This window comes from Oncorhynchus nerka, linkage group LG2 (assembly GCF_034236695.1).
Source record: "Oncorhynchus nerka isolate Pitt River linkage group LG2, Oner_Uvic_2.0, whole genome shotgun sequence".
Taxonomy (NCBI): Eukaryota; Metazoa; Chordata; class Actinopteri; order Salmoniformes; family Salmonidae; genus Oncorhynchus; species Oncorhynchus nerka.
The window spans coordinates 78689521-78706165 of NC_088397.1; the positions used below are offsets into that span (position 1 = coordinate 78689521).

At 44.3% G+C, this 16645-nt stretch overlaps 1 protein-coding gene across 1 annotated transcript; it reads right to left on the reverse strand.

The window, feature by feature from the left end:
- Window positions 1–13349: 13349 nt before the first annotated feature.
- Window positions 13350–15639, reverse strand: LOC135572950 (uncharacterized). Its single transcript, XM_065021891.1, has 3 exons — window positions 15621–15639; window positions 15072–15310; window positions 13350–14825 (listed from the first exon to the last, which is right to left on the reverse strand). The coding sequence occupies exons 1-3, from the start codon at window positions 15637–15639 to the stop codon at window positions 13350–13352; spliced, it is 1734 nt and encodes a 577-aa protein (XP_064877963.1).
- Window positions 15640–16645: the final 1006 nt, after the last annotated feature.

The window sequence follows — 16645 nt, forward strand, 5'->3', positions numbered from 1 at the left end:
ATTACAAGCAAATCAGATAATCATGCTGTAATGATTATGACAAATGGTCCCTAACTAGCAAGGTGTTATCTTAACATTGATTGCCATTGCCTCCTATGCCCCCTGAAGAAGGGCTCACACCCGAAAAGTTCGTGCAGCAATAAAAATATCCTCATTTAAGTTTATTCACAGGAGTCCTGTCCTATTTCTGTTCTTTGCATTATATACAAGGATACAGCACACAATGTAAGTTTATGGAGGAGCATGTTATTTATCCTTTCCCTAGCTAGTAGGGTCAGGAGTGTTCCCTAGTCACGTGGTCAGGTAAAACTCAGCTCTATTTATTTACTAAATAATCATGATTCACACACTGTAACAACTCTTTCCAACCATCATTTTCACATCCCCTTCCAAATTAGGCCATGGTCCAAATCCCCTCTATGGTTAATTGCATAGCGTTGCACTGTAGCCTACATGAACATATTCCTACTCCCACAGCTTGTGTATAATATCGTGACGAGGCAGTAAGGCAATACCGTCCTGCTTGATCTGCTTTCACACTCATGGCTTCTCTCCCATTACAGCTGTTCTGTTCTAGTCCTATCAGGATCAGCCACCTTCTGTTCTGGAATATTCCTCTGTAGCACTGGCCTCTTTCCACTTAATGCAGTTTCTAGAATATGCCCTTGTTGGACGGAATTGACATTGGCTATGGAATACAGCTATACTGCCAATGCTACTGTAGGATGTTCCAACTATTGAACTGTTTCTGGAATATTCTGAAAATGCCTGTAGTGTAGGACAGTATAGCTGTAACATTTCTCTGAAGTGCAGAGTATTCCTTCATAATACACAATAATAAACAATATACTCTACCCTAATCTATGCACCACACTATTGATTAGGGAATTCTTGAGACACCCCCATGATTACCAGTGATGTTCACAATTTCACACATTTCCCCATACAGTGGTATTCCAATAAGAGGCAGAACTGCCAGCTGTGCCATCTGCTTAAGCCCAATGAGCAGGTGACATGCTTAAAAAGGGGAGTGTCTTACTCTCAGGCAGTATATTTCTAATTGTGAACATGCTAATGAGTCTAACTGAGAAGAACAGGCACACATACATGCACACACACACACACACACACACACAAACACACACACACACACACACACACACACACACACACCAGGATGCAGAAATAAGTCTATGTCTTGATGGATTTGAACAGTACTGTAATTCAGTGTAACAATTCCACTGTGTAAACTAACACATCACCTGTGTAGATGTCAGCAGATCTTTCACTTGGGTTAAACACTTGCTGAGTGATGCACATACACCTCAGGCAGGACCAAACCACTCCATGCCCGTTACACAGGTGGTGTATTCAGTGATGTGAAACATTCTGAGCATTGCAGATGGAAATATAATGAATAAGGCTGACACAATTCCCTATTCTATCTGGAAAACCATCATATCTGTTCTACACAACACATTTCTATCGGAACAATCTGTAATATCCACCTGAACGGGTCCAGGAGTTTCTCCAAACAGCAGGTTGTCATTTAGACCTATTTATGTCAAGCCTCAAAACTCCAGTGCACCTGCCTGTCACAAACACACAAAGCCCACTTTTATGAAATAGTAATGAGGACATGATACAGGTGACCCATAAGAGACCCCTACACCACCCTGTTCTGGAATTTAGACAAAAATAATGTTCTCTCTTTATCAGACGAGACAGGAAAGAGCTTGCTCAAGCGCTCTAATATGTGTTGGGAAGGATATGGTCCAAAACGGTTTGAGCCTTTCTGACATCAGAGACGTATTCACTAGGAACCAAATGTAAAAAAGCTGTAAGTTCAAATCAAATTGTATTTTTCACATGCGCCGAACACAACAGGTTCAACAATGCACTTTTAAGAAAAAAAGTGTTAAGAAAGTATTTACTCAAATAAACTGAAGTAAAAAAAGAATACATTTTTTAGAAAGTTTTTAAAAAATAAGAAAAATAACTAATAATTAAGGAGCAACAATAAAATAACAATAGCGAGGCTATATACAGGGGTTACCGGTACAGAGTCAATGTGCGAGGGCACAGGTTAGTTGAAGTAATATGTACATGTAGGTAGAGGTAATATATACAGGTAAAGTGACTATACTTGGATAATAAACAGAGAGTAGCATTACGCATATTATGTAAATCTGAGGGAATAATGTTGCTCTATTGATCCCTTTAACATCTGTAATTATATTACAATGAAAAAGACACTCAACAAGCACCAATTTTCCTGGAAACAAAACACCAAAACAAAAGAAATACCACAACGTGTCTTTTAACAATAGTTGTACACAATACAGTGTATATTAACACAATAGATTAAAGTAGAATCCAATGACCTCTTTGGTTTAATCTATAATCTAAACAGATGTAACCAATGAATTTGTCCTTACTAGAACTGTGGTCAGTCAGGTCATACACTATCAACATATAACAGTCTATCGGAGCTAGATAGCTATTAGAAACCTTGTCTAACTGTTAACAATTCAATCCAGAAGAAAAGCTTCAGCTTTACCTGTAGGTTAGAGGGGAGTGAGGAAGACAATGGAGCCTCTCCTCTTACTCTTCCTCCCGGCGGCGAGGGGTAGGGGTGGGTGAGTGCACCGAGATGAGAGGTACTATCCAGGCTCCCGGTAAGGTTCCTGGTTGTAATGGCAGAGGGAGAATGACAGGCCACAGGGGAAGGGAATAGGTTTACTACCCCTATCACCTTACCCTTTTCAGTTCAGAATAATGGTTTCTCCCAGAATGGACCTGAATTATTCATCTGGGGAGAGGGAGGGGTACACGGCCTGTCCATCAAGCGATTGTGTCAGTCAATCATTACCTCTTAGCTGAGTAAGTGTTCCTTGATCACAGAGGTTGATGTCACTATGGAAAGAGAAAGGAAAGGCTAGTGTTTCCCAAACTCATTCCTCGGGATCCCAATCAAGTGCACGTTTTGTTTTTTGCCCTAGCACTACACAGCTCATTAAAATAATAAAGCTTGATGATACGTTGATTATTTGATTTGGCTGTGTAGTGGTAGGGCAAAAACCAAAACGTGCACCCCACTGGAGTCCCAAGGAACGAGTTTGGGAAACACTGGATTAACCCCAAAACCACAAGCAGTGAGAGAGAGCAAGAACGAAAACATAATGGCAGAGAGTTGTTCCTGACCATGTGACCTAACCAAGAAAACCTGTGGGTCCAAGTTGAAGCCTTGAATTTGTCCTCCTCAGGTCTTGTATTATCTGATATGGTGTAGGCCTACATATGCAATATGATCTTATGTGATACAGATATTTTAGTTGAAAATACTAGCGTATCTGGTAACATCACCAATCCTGAGACCTGAAGCTTAACTGGGACTGATGCTCCGGAACTAAGTTATCGTTGTGGTCTAGTAATATGTTTGGCTGGCTTTAGTTTGCAGAGTGCTGGTAGGAGCATGAGAATGGATCCTGGGTTCTCAATGCTACACAAATATATGATACACACAGCAATGATTTGATACACAGGAACATTGGGCAATTGGTAAGCCCCTGAAATCTTTCCACGCTCCCTCTCTCTATTTTTTCTTCTCTCCCCTCACCTCCTCTAGTTGGTGACCTGCTTTCTCTCTTTACCTGCCAACATGATGTTTCCTGGAGAGATCACTCCAAGGAAGAGTGGATTGTGGAAATGGCAGTTGTACTTTAGTTTGTTCCTCAACCTGAAATAACTAGAACTCCCTGGTGTGTGTGATTGTGTGTGTATGCATGTGCGTGTGCAAAATACCCAGACACTATCTACAATGCCCCGCTCCCAACACCCAAACTCTCTCCTCCAATCCCCATGAGATGGGTGCAGTTTATGTTTACTCCAGGAATTGAAGTAAACACACAGACAGAGGGTGCAGCTGAGCCCCAGGGGTTAGGGCTGCCATTTGGCTGGGGCTGGGTGCATCTCGACCATCACTCTCGCTCCCTCCCCTCCTCTACCTCCTCAAATGCCCACTCTCCTCTCTTCAAACTGCTGGATGCCTCACTATTCAATCACAAGTACTGCAACTGGGCCTCTGGGATAGATTGAAATCAAATTCCCAAAGAGAATTAGCTCATTCAAATTCAAATTAAGTTTAGTTTTGATCCACACCCAAAACATTGCTTTGATTAGTACATGTTTGCAGTCGGATGCAGTCATTGAATTACTCAAATGTAGCTCAGTTGGTTTTGACACCAAACATCTGTTTGTTGCTTCACTAGTTTCAATCTATTAATCATGTTTCATATATTAATGTTACCACTACAAAGCAGGGCTTGGAACTGGTTCAAGGAACAGAACCGAAAATAGGAAAATAGGAACAGAATCAGAACCCGGGAACGAAAGTGATCTATATTGTTTTCCAGAACATAACCGTTATTTTAAAAGCATGGGAACCGGTTAATAACGTTCTTTTATGTTCCGGGATTTTTTTTCCAATCTCACAAAAAAATCAACAAAGCCCTCACTCTGTCACTCAGAAACATACTCCAGTGTCTGCCTGCAAGCTGAAAATCTTTGCCGGTGTGTATGCATGTGTAGGCTACCTGCCCCTCCCCTCCTAAGCATAGGTTACTGTAGCCTACGGACGTTACAAGCGTGATTCAGAAATTAGGGAGAGAGATTTTTAATTACAGAAGAATGGATTCACTTTCTCAATGCTAGTTAAGGATACTATAGTTATCACATTTTACATTGAATCTATCAACTACAAAAAGGCAAGAAGTGTTTTATTTTAATTCTGGTGCTGCTCATTACACACAAGCTTGTTAGCTAGTTAGCTAGCTCTTGTCCAACGTTAAGCCAACTCGCGGAAGTTCAAAGACATTCAAAGTTCCTTCATAGAAGCCGCTCCTCTGTAGGTATAATTCTATGGGCCTAGTTCAGATAATGCATGTCATAATGAGATACCCAGCACTTCAAGCCAAACCTCCTCCTCCACCCTCTCTGGCTCTCTCCCTACCCCAAAACTTCACTCGCATCACATACCCTACACTTGTCTGTCCAATGCATGTAAACAAAGATAGCTTGCCCACTCCATAGCAAGCTGCTCTATCTGCCCTTATTGGTGAAGTAGTTTAATGTCAAGCTATATTTACATTTTCTTTCGGGTTCGAACCAGTTCAGAACTTTATTTTGCTGGTCTGAACAGTGGAACTGAATGAAATAAATAATGGTTCTGGAAAATCATTTTGGTTCCAACTTCTGCTACAAAGTACACATGTGTTGATAGTCAAATCACTCTTTCCATTTTAAGTAATGGTTAGAACTTACTCTTGGCATTCATTCCTCGTAGGCTAATTGAAAAGGTGAAATGATTGCTACTTCTACCGGTGCTCAGACGTTGCATGCATCAACCAATGGTGGCGTACTGCATCATCGACTGTGCAGTCGGACACCAGATTGCTATACCATATTATGTGGTTAGCTGATATGTGAAATACCTATCCAGGCATTAAAAAGGGCCATGGCTAGAAGGGATCTAGCTTTTGTGAAATTAAGGTCAGATTTGACTTTTCTTAGCAGCTTAGGAGAATTTACGCAGCAGGTGAGGAGAATTAACGTAGCAGGTTAGGGGAATTAGGTTAAGGTTAGGAAAAGGGTTAGGGTTAGCTAAAATGCTAAACCAATTTAACTTTTGATGTTAACTTGACAAAAGCTGGATGCCTTCTAGCTATGACCTCTGAGCAGAGGAACAGACTCTTCTGTGTGTTTAGGCAACGCAATGCTGCTAAATCGCAAGCGGGTGAGTAGGCCTGATGTGTACCCTGTTTACAGCAGTGGAAAAAGTACCAAATCCTCATACTTGAGTAAAAGTAAAGATACCATAACAGAAAATGACTCCAGTAAAAATGTAAAGTCACCCAGTAAAAATCTACTTGAGTAAAAGTCTAAAAGTATTTGATTTTAAATATCCTTAAATATCAAAAGTAACAGTATACATCATTTAAAATTCCTTATATTAAGCAAACCAGACAGCACCATTTTCTTGTTTTTTAAATGTATGGATAGCCAGGGGCACACTCCAACACTCAGACATAATTAACAAACAAAGCATGTGTGCTATGAGTCTGCCAGATCAGAGGGAATAGGATTGACCAGGGACGTTCTCTTGATTAGTGTGTGAATTGGATCATTCAATATGTAAAGAGTACATTTGGGTGTCAGGGAAAATGTATGGAGTAGAATGTACATTATATTATTTAGGAATGTAGTGAAGTAAAAGTCAAAGTCAAAATGATAAATAGTAAAGTAAAGTACAGATACCCCAAAAAATGACTTAAGTAGTACTTAAAACTATTATTGGAGTGCGTTTTTATGGTAATTGGCAGTGTTACCTTAATGTGTTTATGTGTAGGCTAGTACTGCAACAAGCTCTCACAGTCTCAAGTCAGAATTAGAGGTTCAGCCATGTTTTTCAAACTTCAAATTTCGAAGTTGTTCCAAACTTCAAATTTTATAGCGTTTCAGGTTAAGTTTAGGCATTAACTCCAAATGGTTAAGGTAAGGGTTAAGGTTTGGGATAAAATAAAAATATCTATAACAACTATTGCTGGATTCAAACATGCAACCTTCTGAGCCAGACGCTTAAACTCATCTGCCATCCCCATCCACAATGTCCTAGCAAAGCCAAAGCCTACTTGAAGGTAACAGCACTTACTGCTGTCCCTAGTGTCCGGTTTCCACATCATCTCCTGACGTCCTCAACACTGAAACCTACTTGAAGGTAACAGCACTTACTGCTGTCCCTAGTGTCCGGTTTCCACATCATCTCCTGACGTCCTCAACACTGAAACCTACTTGAAGGTAACAGCACTTACTGCTGTCCCTAGTGTCCGGTTTCCACATCATCTCCTGACGTCCTCAAACATCCAATTCTGACTTGTATCACAGATGGCCTGTCTGAGTACATCCATTTATTTTCAGCCATTGATATTTGATAAGTGCAAAGTAGAGGCCTTGTATAATCTCTGTCATTCCTGTTGTGGCCAGAAAGGTTGTAATCATTAGTCCAAACAGTTGCGAGAGTTTCTATTCGACAAATTCAGGTAGGTCCCTGCCCATTTCATTTAGTTTGCTTCTGTTTGCTTCCATTTGCTTCCATTTGGTTCTGCTTGGTTCCTAGTTAATACACCCCGGGGTTTAAGTTTTGATTTAGACTTAAAGGCATAGTTCAACCAAATTACAAACTGACATATTGGTTTACTTCCCTGTACGCATTCTATGGACAAGGTAAGACATCAATCAATGCTTTGGTTTTGTTTACCATGTCATTGTCTCTAAATGTTAACTTTTTAGCATTTATGGAACAAATCCAATGCAAGTCAATATCCCCTATATTAGCATTTTTTGCATTTTATGTCCATATCATCTTAAAGTAACTTCATTCAGCTACACATTCAATTTGACACACTTTAGGATTGGTTCAGCGAGACTCTTCACAGGCCCAAGGTGTGTACCAGGACAAGTGAACTAAAGAAGAACTGGACAATTATATAAAATATATAACCCAGTCACAATGACATGCAGCAAGACTGAAAGAAGGCAACTCGGCACCAGACAGCCGGACAGACAGGAGGAGAGTCCTCCTCACTATAGAATCCATAGAATAGCCTCCCCATTCAGGCCAATGTATTATATTTCTATGGTTCTAATTTAGGTCTTCAACTCCCAGAGATCCCATGACAAGGTTACGTTTGGCCAACCTCTAATGGGATCATACTGAGCCTGTGGCGGTTGTATTACTGTAGCAGCAAAAACAGCACAAAGAATCTGTGTTTATTTTATTTACATAAGTGATCCACAGTAAACAGCTGTTAATTTTTGCTGGCTCTCTGCCAGTGCACTTTGCTCTTCTGTAAAAAACCTCTCTCTCGCCAAACACTCTGTCTCACTCCCTCTATCTCTCTCCCTCTCTCTTTCTCTATCTCTCTATCTCTCTCCCTCCCTGTATCTCTCTCCCTCTCTCTTTCTCTATCTCTCTCTCTCCCTCCCTCTATCTCTATCCCTCTATCTCTCTCCCTCCCTCTATCTCTCTCCCTCTCTCTTTCTCTATCTCTCTCCCTCCCTCTATCTCTATCCCTCTATCTCTCTCCCTCCCTCTATCTCTCTCCCTCTCTCTTTCTCTATCTCTCTCTCTCCCTCCCTCTATCTCTATCCCTCTATCTCTCTCCCTCCCTCTATCTCTCTCCCTCTCTCTATCTCTCTCTCTCCCTCCCTCTATCTCTATCCCTCTATCTCTCTCCCTCCCTCTATCTCGCTCCCTCTCTCTTTCTCTATCTCTCTCCCTCTCTCTTTCTCTATCTCTCTCTCTCTCTCCTTCTTTCTCGCATAAATGTTTTTGTTTCATCTAACTGCAGTAATCTCTTGCTAACGTATTAAAGCAGCACTCACTAAACTACTCTTTCTTTGGTATCGTGTTTTCATTTAATCCCATTCAGAAGTGTGTGTTTGTGCAGCTGGAAGTGTGCAGTGTCTGTGTTTTATGTATATATATATATATGTGTGTGTGTGTGTATCACAGGAGGCTGGTGGCACCTTAATTGGAGAGGACGGGCTCATGGTAATGACTAAAGCGGAATTAGTGGAATGGTATTAAATACATCAAACACATGATTTCAATGTGTTTGATGCCATTCCATTTACTCCGTTCCAGACAATATTATGAGTCGTCCTCCACTTAGTAGCCTCCGTGGGTGTGTATATGTTGCTTGTGCTCTGGTGCATGTCTAATTGTACTGTACACTGGTTCATGTGTGAACATACAGCTATAGTTTATACTGTAGATTACACTGTATACCTTCCTATGCTTGTTTGTGTGTGTATTACACCATGGTAATAGACTGTGTGAATGCAATTAGTATAGAGTGATTTGATGTATTCATATATGAGGTGTTTGTTTCACAGTCTGGTACATTAATACTACAGCCCAGATTCTCTACTACTTGTTATTATATCTATGTGCACTGATGTAATAATCAGTGTTTTTGCATGTTTGTTAGTCCATGCGTGTGTGTGTATTTATGTGCACGTGTGTGGGTGTGCGTCTACGTTTTATGTGTGTTTGTGTGTGCGTGTGTGTGTAAGCAGAGGAAGGGAGCTGCTTGAAGGAGAGCAGTAGTGATGGAGCCTGAAAGCCCTGCAGCGCAGCTGTTCTCCCAATGCATCGTCAACTTCACCACTGAGCCTACAACACTCTGCTCTGCTCTGCCAGCCCAAACCCCCACTCTCCTCTTATCTCACTCTCTCCATGCATCTCTCTCTCTCTCTCTCTCTCTCTCTCTCTCTCTTCATTGTTATCTCACTTGTGCTCCTCTTTGCTCTGCCTCTCCTCCAATGAATATATCACCTTATTTAGCTAAATCCAGATTTATACGGGTCTATCTTTTCCTCCATCTACATAGTAGTTTTGGAATAGTCCCCCTGTTTCTCTTCTCCGGTATAATTAATCATTCCCTTCACATGCCTCTTTCTTGTTGAATTTAATTTTCTTTATTTTCTTTCTTCATCTTTATATTAGCTATTTTCTCCTCTTTTCTCTGACTCTCCATTCCTGTCTTTTTCCTTCTCGCCAATTAACTACCCCCCCATTCTCTCTTCATCCACCACCCCCTTAATGATGACTGGTTAATAGAGTTGTGAGCCCTGTGACTGAATGAGTGAGTGACTGCCTGTCGGCCTGACTGAGTGACTGCTCTGTTGATTACTCAATCAAGTCCTCTGCTCTTGTCATGCTCTGTTAGGGGGCGGGGCCAATGAGTGAGGAACAGCCGTCAGAGAGGAGTGTAAGCAATGTGTCGCTGTGGTGACTGCCCAACGATTTAGGGAAATGGAGTGATAAGAGCAGAGTGGAAGAGGCTTAGGCCTGGAGGAGGAGCTGGCATTAAACCACTGCCTTGCTTTGGCTGTATGCTTTGGGTCATTGTCCTGTTGGAATGTAAATCTTTGCCCCAGCCTAAGGTCGTTTGCTCTCTTAAGCAGGTTTTCATCAAGGATTTGCCTGTATTTGGCTCCATTCATTGTTCCCTCTATCCATACCAGTCTCCAGTCCATGCCGCTGAAAAGCATCCCCATAGCATGATGCTGCCACCACTATGCTTCACAGTAGGGATGGGACCAGACAGTTGATGAGCTGTGCCTGGTTTTCGCCATACATACAGTAGTGCATGCATTTAGGCAAAATAGTTACATTTTTGTCTCATCAGACCACGTAATATATTGTTCGCATGCCTTTTTGCAAACTCCAGACATGCTGTCATGCTGTCATGTGCTTTTTTCTGAGGAGTGGCCTCTGTATGGCCACTCTCCCATAAAGCCCTGATTAGTGAAGTGATGTAGAGACTGTTGTCCTTCTGGCAGGTTCTCCCATCTCAGCCAAGGAACTTTGTAATTCTGTCAGAGTGGTCATTGGGTTCTTGGTCACCTCCCTGACCAAGGTCCTTCTCGCCCTGGTTGCTCAGTTTAGTCAGATGGCCAGCTCTAGGCAGAGCCTGGGTAGTTCTATATTTCTTCCATTTCCCAATGATGGAGACCACTGTGCTCTTGGAAACTTTCAACACTCTAGAAATTGTTTCATACCCTTCTCCAGAAATATGCCTCATCACAATTTTATCTCAGAGATCTACGGACAGATTTGTGGACTTCGTGATATGGTTTCTGCTCTGCCATGCACTGCCAACAGTGGGACCTTAAACCATGTGTAAACCATTTCATTTGGCACAGGTGGACTCCAATCAGGTTGTAGTAACATCTCAAGGATGACAAAAGGACATTGGATGCACCTGAGCTCAATATAAAGTGCCATAGCAAAGGGCTGTGAATACTTACAGTACCAGTCAAACGTTTGGACACACCTACTCATTCCAGGGTTTTTTCTTTATTTTTACTATTTTCTACATTGTAGAATAATAGTGAAGATATCAAAACTATGAAATAACACATATGGGATCATATAGTAACCCAAAAAGTGTTAAACAAATCCAAATATATTTTATATTTGAGATTCTTCAAAGTAGCCACCCTTTGCCTTGATGACAGCTTTGCCCACTCTTGGCATTCTCTCAACCAGCTTCATGAGGTAGTCACATGGAATGCATTTCAATTAACACATGTGCCTTGTTAAAAGTTCATTTGTGGAATTTCTTTACTTCTTAATGCATTTGAGCCAATCAGTTGTGTTGTGACAAGGTAGGAGTGGTATACATAAGATAGCCCTATTTGGTAAAAGACCAAGTCCATATTATGGCAAGAACAGAAACATTTCAAGAACTTTGATAGTTTCTTCAAGTGCAGTCACAAAAACCATCAGGCTCTATGATGGAACTGGCTCTCATGAGGACCGCCACAGGAAAGGAAGACCTGGAGTTACCTCTGCTGCAGAGGATAATTCATTAGAGTTACCGGCCTCAGAAATTGCAGCCTAAATAAATACTTCACAGAGTTTAAGTAACAGACACATCTCAACATCAACTTTTCAGAGGAGACTGGGTGAATCAGGAATCATGGTCAAATTGCTGCAAAGGACACCAATAATAAGAAGAGACTTGCTTGGGCCAAGAACCACGTGCAATGGATATTAGTTAGACCAGTGAGAATTTGTCCTTTGGTCTGATGAGATTTTTGGTTCCAACCGCTGTGTCTTTGTGAGACCCAGAATCAGTGATCTTGGATGATCTCTGCATGTGTGGTTCCCACTGTGAAGCATGGAGAAAGAGGTGTGATGGTATGAGGGTGCTTTGCTGGTGACACTGTCTGTGATTTATTTAGAATTCAAGGCAGACTTAACCAGCATTGCTACCACAGCATTCTGCAGTGATATTCCATCCCATCTGGTTTGGGCTTAGTGGGACTATCATTTATTTTTCAACAGGACAATGACCCAGCACACCTCCAGGCTGTGTAAGGGCTATTTGACCAAGAAGGAGAGTGAAGGAGTTCTGCATTAGATGACTTGGCCTCCACAATCACTCAACCTCAACCCAATTGAGATGATTTGGGATGAGTTGGACCACAGAGTGAAGGAAAAGCAGTCAACAAGTGCTCAGCATATGTGGGAACTCATTCAAGACTGTTGGAAAAGCATTCCAGGTGAAGCTGGTTGAGAGAATGCCAAGAGTGTGCAAAGCTGTCATCAAGGCAAAGGGTGGCTACTTTGAGGAATCTTGTTTGGTTGCTCTATGATTCCATATGTGTTATTTCATAGTTTTGATGTCTTCACTATTATTCTACAATGTAGAAAATAGTACAAATAAAGAAAAACTCTTGAATAAGTAGGTGTGCCCAAACTTTTGACTGGTACCTGCTGTAAATGAGATATTTCTGAAACATGTCTAAAAACATATTTTCACTTTGTCATTATGAGGTATTGTGTGTAGATGGGTGAGATTATTGTAATTTTAAAAAATCAATTTTGAATTCAGACTGTAACACAACAAAATGTGGAATAAGTCAAGGAGTATGAATACTTTCTGAATACACTGCATGAATAATATAATATTCATAGGTTCATTAATGTATGTGTGTGTGTGTGTGTGTGTGTGTGTGTGTGTGTGTGTGTGTGTGTGTGTGTGTGTGTGTATTCTTACTTCTTTTGTTCTGATCCAGAACCCATTCATCAGAAGAGCCCAGCAGTACACTTGTTAGGTGCTATTCCAGGGCCTAGTTGTTTTTCTCCTCTGTGTTATATTAAGGCATTGTTTTAAAAGTGGTTCTCCGGCTTCTCTTTTTCTGCCAGAGTGAGTAAAAATAGAAACTTTCATGCTCTCTCAATGTACTTTCCCTCCAGGAAGTGCACATCTGTGGGGTTATTGGATTGGCTGCCCTTTTGTCATGTGGCGCCCCCGTTCTCAGGCTGCCATTGGTTGGCACCTGTGGGTCTCTTTGAAGGAAAGCCTTTCTGACGGGACTCAGGAGCCCAGAGGAGTTGTTGTGGAAGTGGGAAAGAAGGACAGTGTTGGTGGGTGGGAGGCTGGAGCACGGTGGGGGTGGTGAGTGGTGGGGGCTACAGCAGTGAGGGTGGTGAGTGGTGGGGGCTACAGCAGTGAGGGTGGTGAGTGGTGAGGGCTGCAGCAGTGATGGTGGTGAGTGATGGGGGCTGCAGCAGTGAGGGTGGTGAGGGCTGAATCAGTGAGGGTGGTGAGTGGTGGGGGCTACAGCAGTGAGGGTGGTGAGTGGTGGGGGCTGAAGCAGTGAGGGTGGAGGGTGGTGGGGGCTGAAGCAGTGATAGTGGTGAGTGGTGGGGGCTGCAGCAGTGAGGGTGGTGAGTGGTGGGAGCTGCAGCAGTGAGGGTGGTGAGGGCTGAATCAGTGAGGGTGGTGAGTGGTGGGGGCTACAGCAGTGAGGGTGGTGAGTGGTGGGGGCTGAAGCAGTGAGGGTGGTGATTGGTGGGGGCTGAAGCAGTGATAGTGGTGAGTGGTGGGGGCTGCAGCAGTGAGGGTGGAGGGTGGTGGGGGCTGCAGCAGTGTGGGTGGTGAGTGGTGGGGGCTGCAGCAGTGAGGGTGGAGGGTGGTGGGGGCTGAAGCAGTGATAGTGGTGAGTGGTGGGGGCTGCAGCAGTGAGGGTGGTGAGTGGTGGTGGCTGCAGCAGTGTGGGTGGTGAGTGGTGGGGGCTGCAGCAGTGATGGTGGTGAGTGATGGGGGCTGCAGCAGTGAGGGTGGTGAGGGCTGAAGCAGTGAGGGTGGTGAGTGGTGGGGGCTACAGCAGTGAGGGTGGTGAGTGGTGGGGGCTGAAGCAGTGAGGGTGGAGGGTGGTGGGGGCTGAAGCAGTGATAGTGGTGAGTGGTGGGGGCTGCAGCAGTGAGGGTGGTGAGTGGTGGGGGCTGCAGCAGTGAGGGTGGTGAGTGGTGGTGGCTGCAGCAGTGTGGGTGGTGAGTGGTGGGGGCTGAAGCAGTGAGGGTGGTGATTGGTGGGGACTGCAGCAGTGAGGGTGGTGATTGGTGGGGACTGCAGCAGTGAGGGTGGTGATTGGTGGGGACTGCAGCAGTGATGGTGGTGATTGGTGGGGACTGCAGCAGTGATGGTGGTGATTGGTGGGGACTGCAGCAGTGAGGGTGGTGATTGGTGGGGACTGCAGCAGTGATGGTGGTGATTGGTGGGGACTGCAGCAGTGATGGTGGTGATTGGTGGGGACTGCAGCAGTGAGGGTGGTGATTGGTGGGGACTGCAGCAGTGAGGGTGGTGATTGGTGGGGACTGCAGCAGTGATGGTGGTGATTGGTGGGGACTGCAGCAGTGATGGTGGTGATTGGTGGGGACTGCAGCAGTGAGGGTGGTGATTGGTGGGGGCTGCAGCAGTGAGGGTGGTGAGTGGTGGGGGCTGCAGCAGTGATGGTGGTGAGTGGTGGGGGCTGCAGCAGTGATGGTGGTGAGTGGTGGGGGCTGCAGCAGTGATGGTGGTGATTGGTGGGGACTGCAGCAGTGAGGGTGGTGAGTGGTGGGGGCTACAGCAGTGAGGGTGGTGAGTGGTGGGGGCTGCAGCAGTGATGGTGGTGAGTGATGGGGGCTGCAGCAGTGAGGGTGGTGATTGGTGGGGACTGCAGCAGTGAGGGTGGTGAGTGGTGGGGGCTACAGCAGTGAGGGTGGTGAGTGGTGAGGGCTGCAGCAGTGAGGGTGGTGATTGGTGGGAGCTGCAGCAGTGAGGGTGGTGATTGGTGGGGACTGCAGCAGTGAGGGTGGTGATTGGTGGGGACTGCAGCAGTGATGGTGGTGAGTGGTGGGGACTGCAGCAGTGAGGGTAGTGATTGGTGGGGACTGCAGCAGTGAGGGTGGTGATTGGTGGGGACTGCAGCAGTGAGGGTGGTGAGTGGTGGGGGCTGCAGCAGTGATGGTGGTGAGTGGTGGGGGCTGCAGCAGTGATGGTGCAGGGTAGTGGTGTGTGTGTGTGTGTGTGTGTGTGTGTGTGTGTGTGTGTGTGTGTGTGTGTGTGTGTGTGTGTATGTGTGTGTGTGTGTGTGTGTGTGTGTGTGTGTGTAGGGAGGCATCCCTGTGGCTCTGAGGTGGCAGAGGGCTGGGGATATAGGGTGATGACATCACAGCTGGCTGCAGAGGGCAGGGGATGCAGGGTGATGACATCACAGCTGGCTGCATAGGGCAGGGGATGCAGGGTGATGACATCACTGCTGGCTGCAGAGGGCAGGGGATGCAGGGTGATTACATCACTGCTGGCTGCAGAGGGCAGGGGATGCAGGGTGATGACAGCTGGGACCTGGAGCAGTGCTGAGCTGGGATCTGGACACTGCAGGGACAGAGAGTCAGGCTCCAGTGACACTAGTGACAGAAGAGGAAACGCAGGTACATATAGTATATAACAGGAGCACAGCCATAACAACCTGCTCAAAAGTAGGATCAAGTCTTATGTTTACTCAGCACAATTGTATGTGGTGCTCAAATTGCAAACTGACTTGTGCCATTGCACTGTCACACCCTTGTGATTCAAGCCCCAGTTTAAAACACAGACAACCCTGTCTACCTAATCATCGATCCATTTCTGTTCTTCCTGATGAAACTTAAACCAAACATAGACACTTAGAGTACTGTATATCAATCCATTACTATCTATGCGCAGCCATACACCTACTTTCATGTGGTAGGTTCATACTCTAGGGACTGGTTTCCCAGACACAATGGAGAATCTCCATTGAAAATACTTTTTAGTCCAGAACTAGGTTTAATCTGGGTCTGAGGAAACTGGCTCTAGGATTCTCTGTAGCACACAGCAGACTCTTATGGGGAGACAGTGGCCTCTGGTGGTTAACATTATGCACTGTGTGTGTGTGTGTGTGTGTGTGTGTGTGTGTGTGTGTGTGTGTGTGTGTGTGTGTGTGTGTGTGTGTGTGTGTGTGTGTCTGTTTATTTGTGTAAACAGAATGTTTATACACATGCATTTATACTATTATGTTTGTTTGTAAACTGATGCTTTACATCATCTCTGTATTGATAGAATAGGTTTGTAATTATTCACCAACATTTTTTAAATGATCTTCTACACATCTATTTTTGGATTACCCCTCATCCCTGTCGCTCAGTGGTCTGTTCTGGACTATACCATGAAGCAGATTCCAGATGGAGTCAACTCTAATCTTTGTGTGCAGTTGCTTCAGTCCGCCATTAGCTCTGATGCATTTGACACACTCACGTTGTTACACACGGCACGCACAAAGATAATTATGTGAAGATGTACACAGAGATACGCACACACACACACACATACACCGACAAAATCTGCACACATACACTTACTTTGACACACAAGCACACTATATTTTGCACATACATTTTTTATGGTGCATTGAAGTCATTGCACCTCACGTGTCATATAGAGCAGTGTGTTGGTTTTGGCCCTAGCATTACATCGCTGATTCAAATAATCAAAGCTGGATGATGAGTTGGTTATTTGAATCATCTGTGCAAAACAAAACGTGCATCCAGGGGGTCTCGGGGATCGAGTTTGGGAAACCCTGACTGATTTAGAGAAAGAAGCACACAGCTGCAGAGTGTCAGAAACAGGTCAGGTGTACTTGTACAGCCTGTCCACCAGGTGGAGGTATAACCCACCACGTACATCACCTGTCGACAGCTGGGGATAGTACACAGACTCGCAAT

Excerpts from the sequence above, each read along its gene's own strand:
- LOC135572950 (XM_065021891.1), bottom strand. Across the intron at positions 14,826-15,071 it reads CCTCTGCAGCCAGCTGTGAT|TCCCCACCAATCACCACCCT; the intron begins GTCATCACCCTA and ends TCACTGCTGCAG.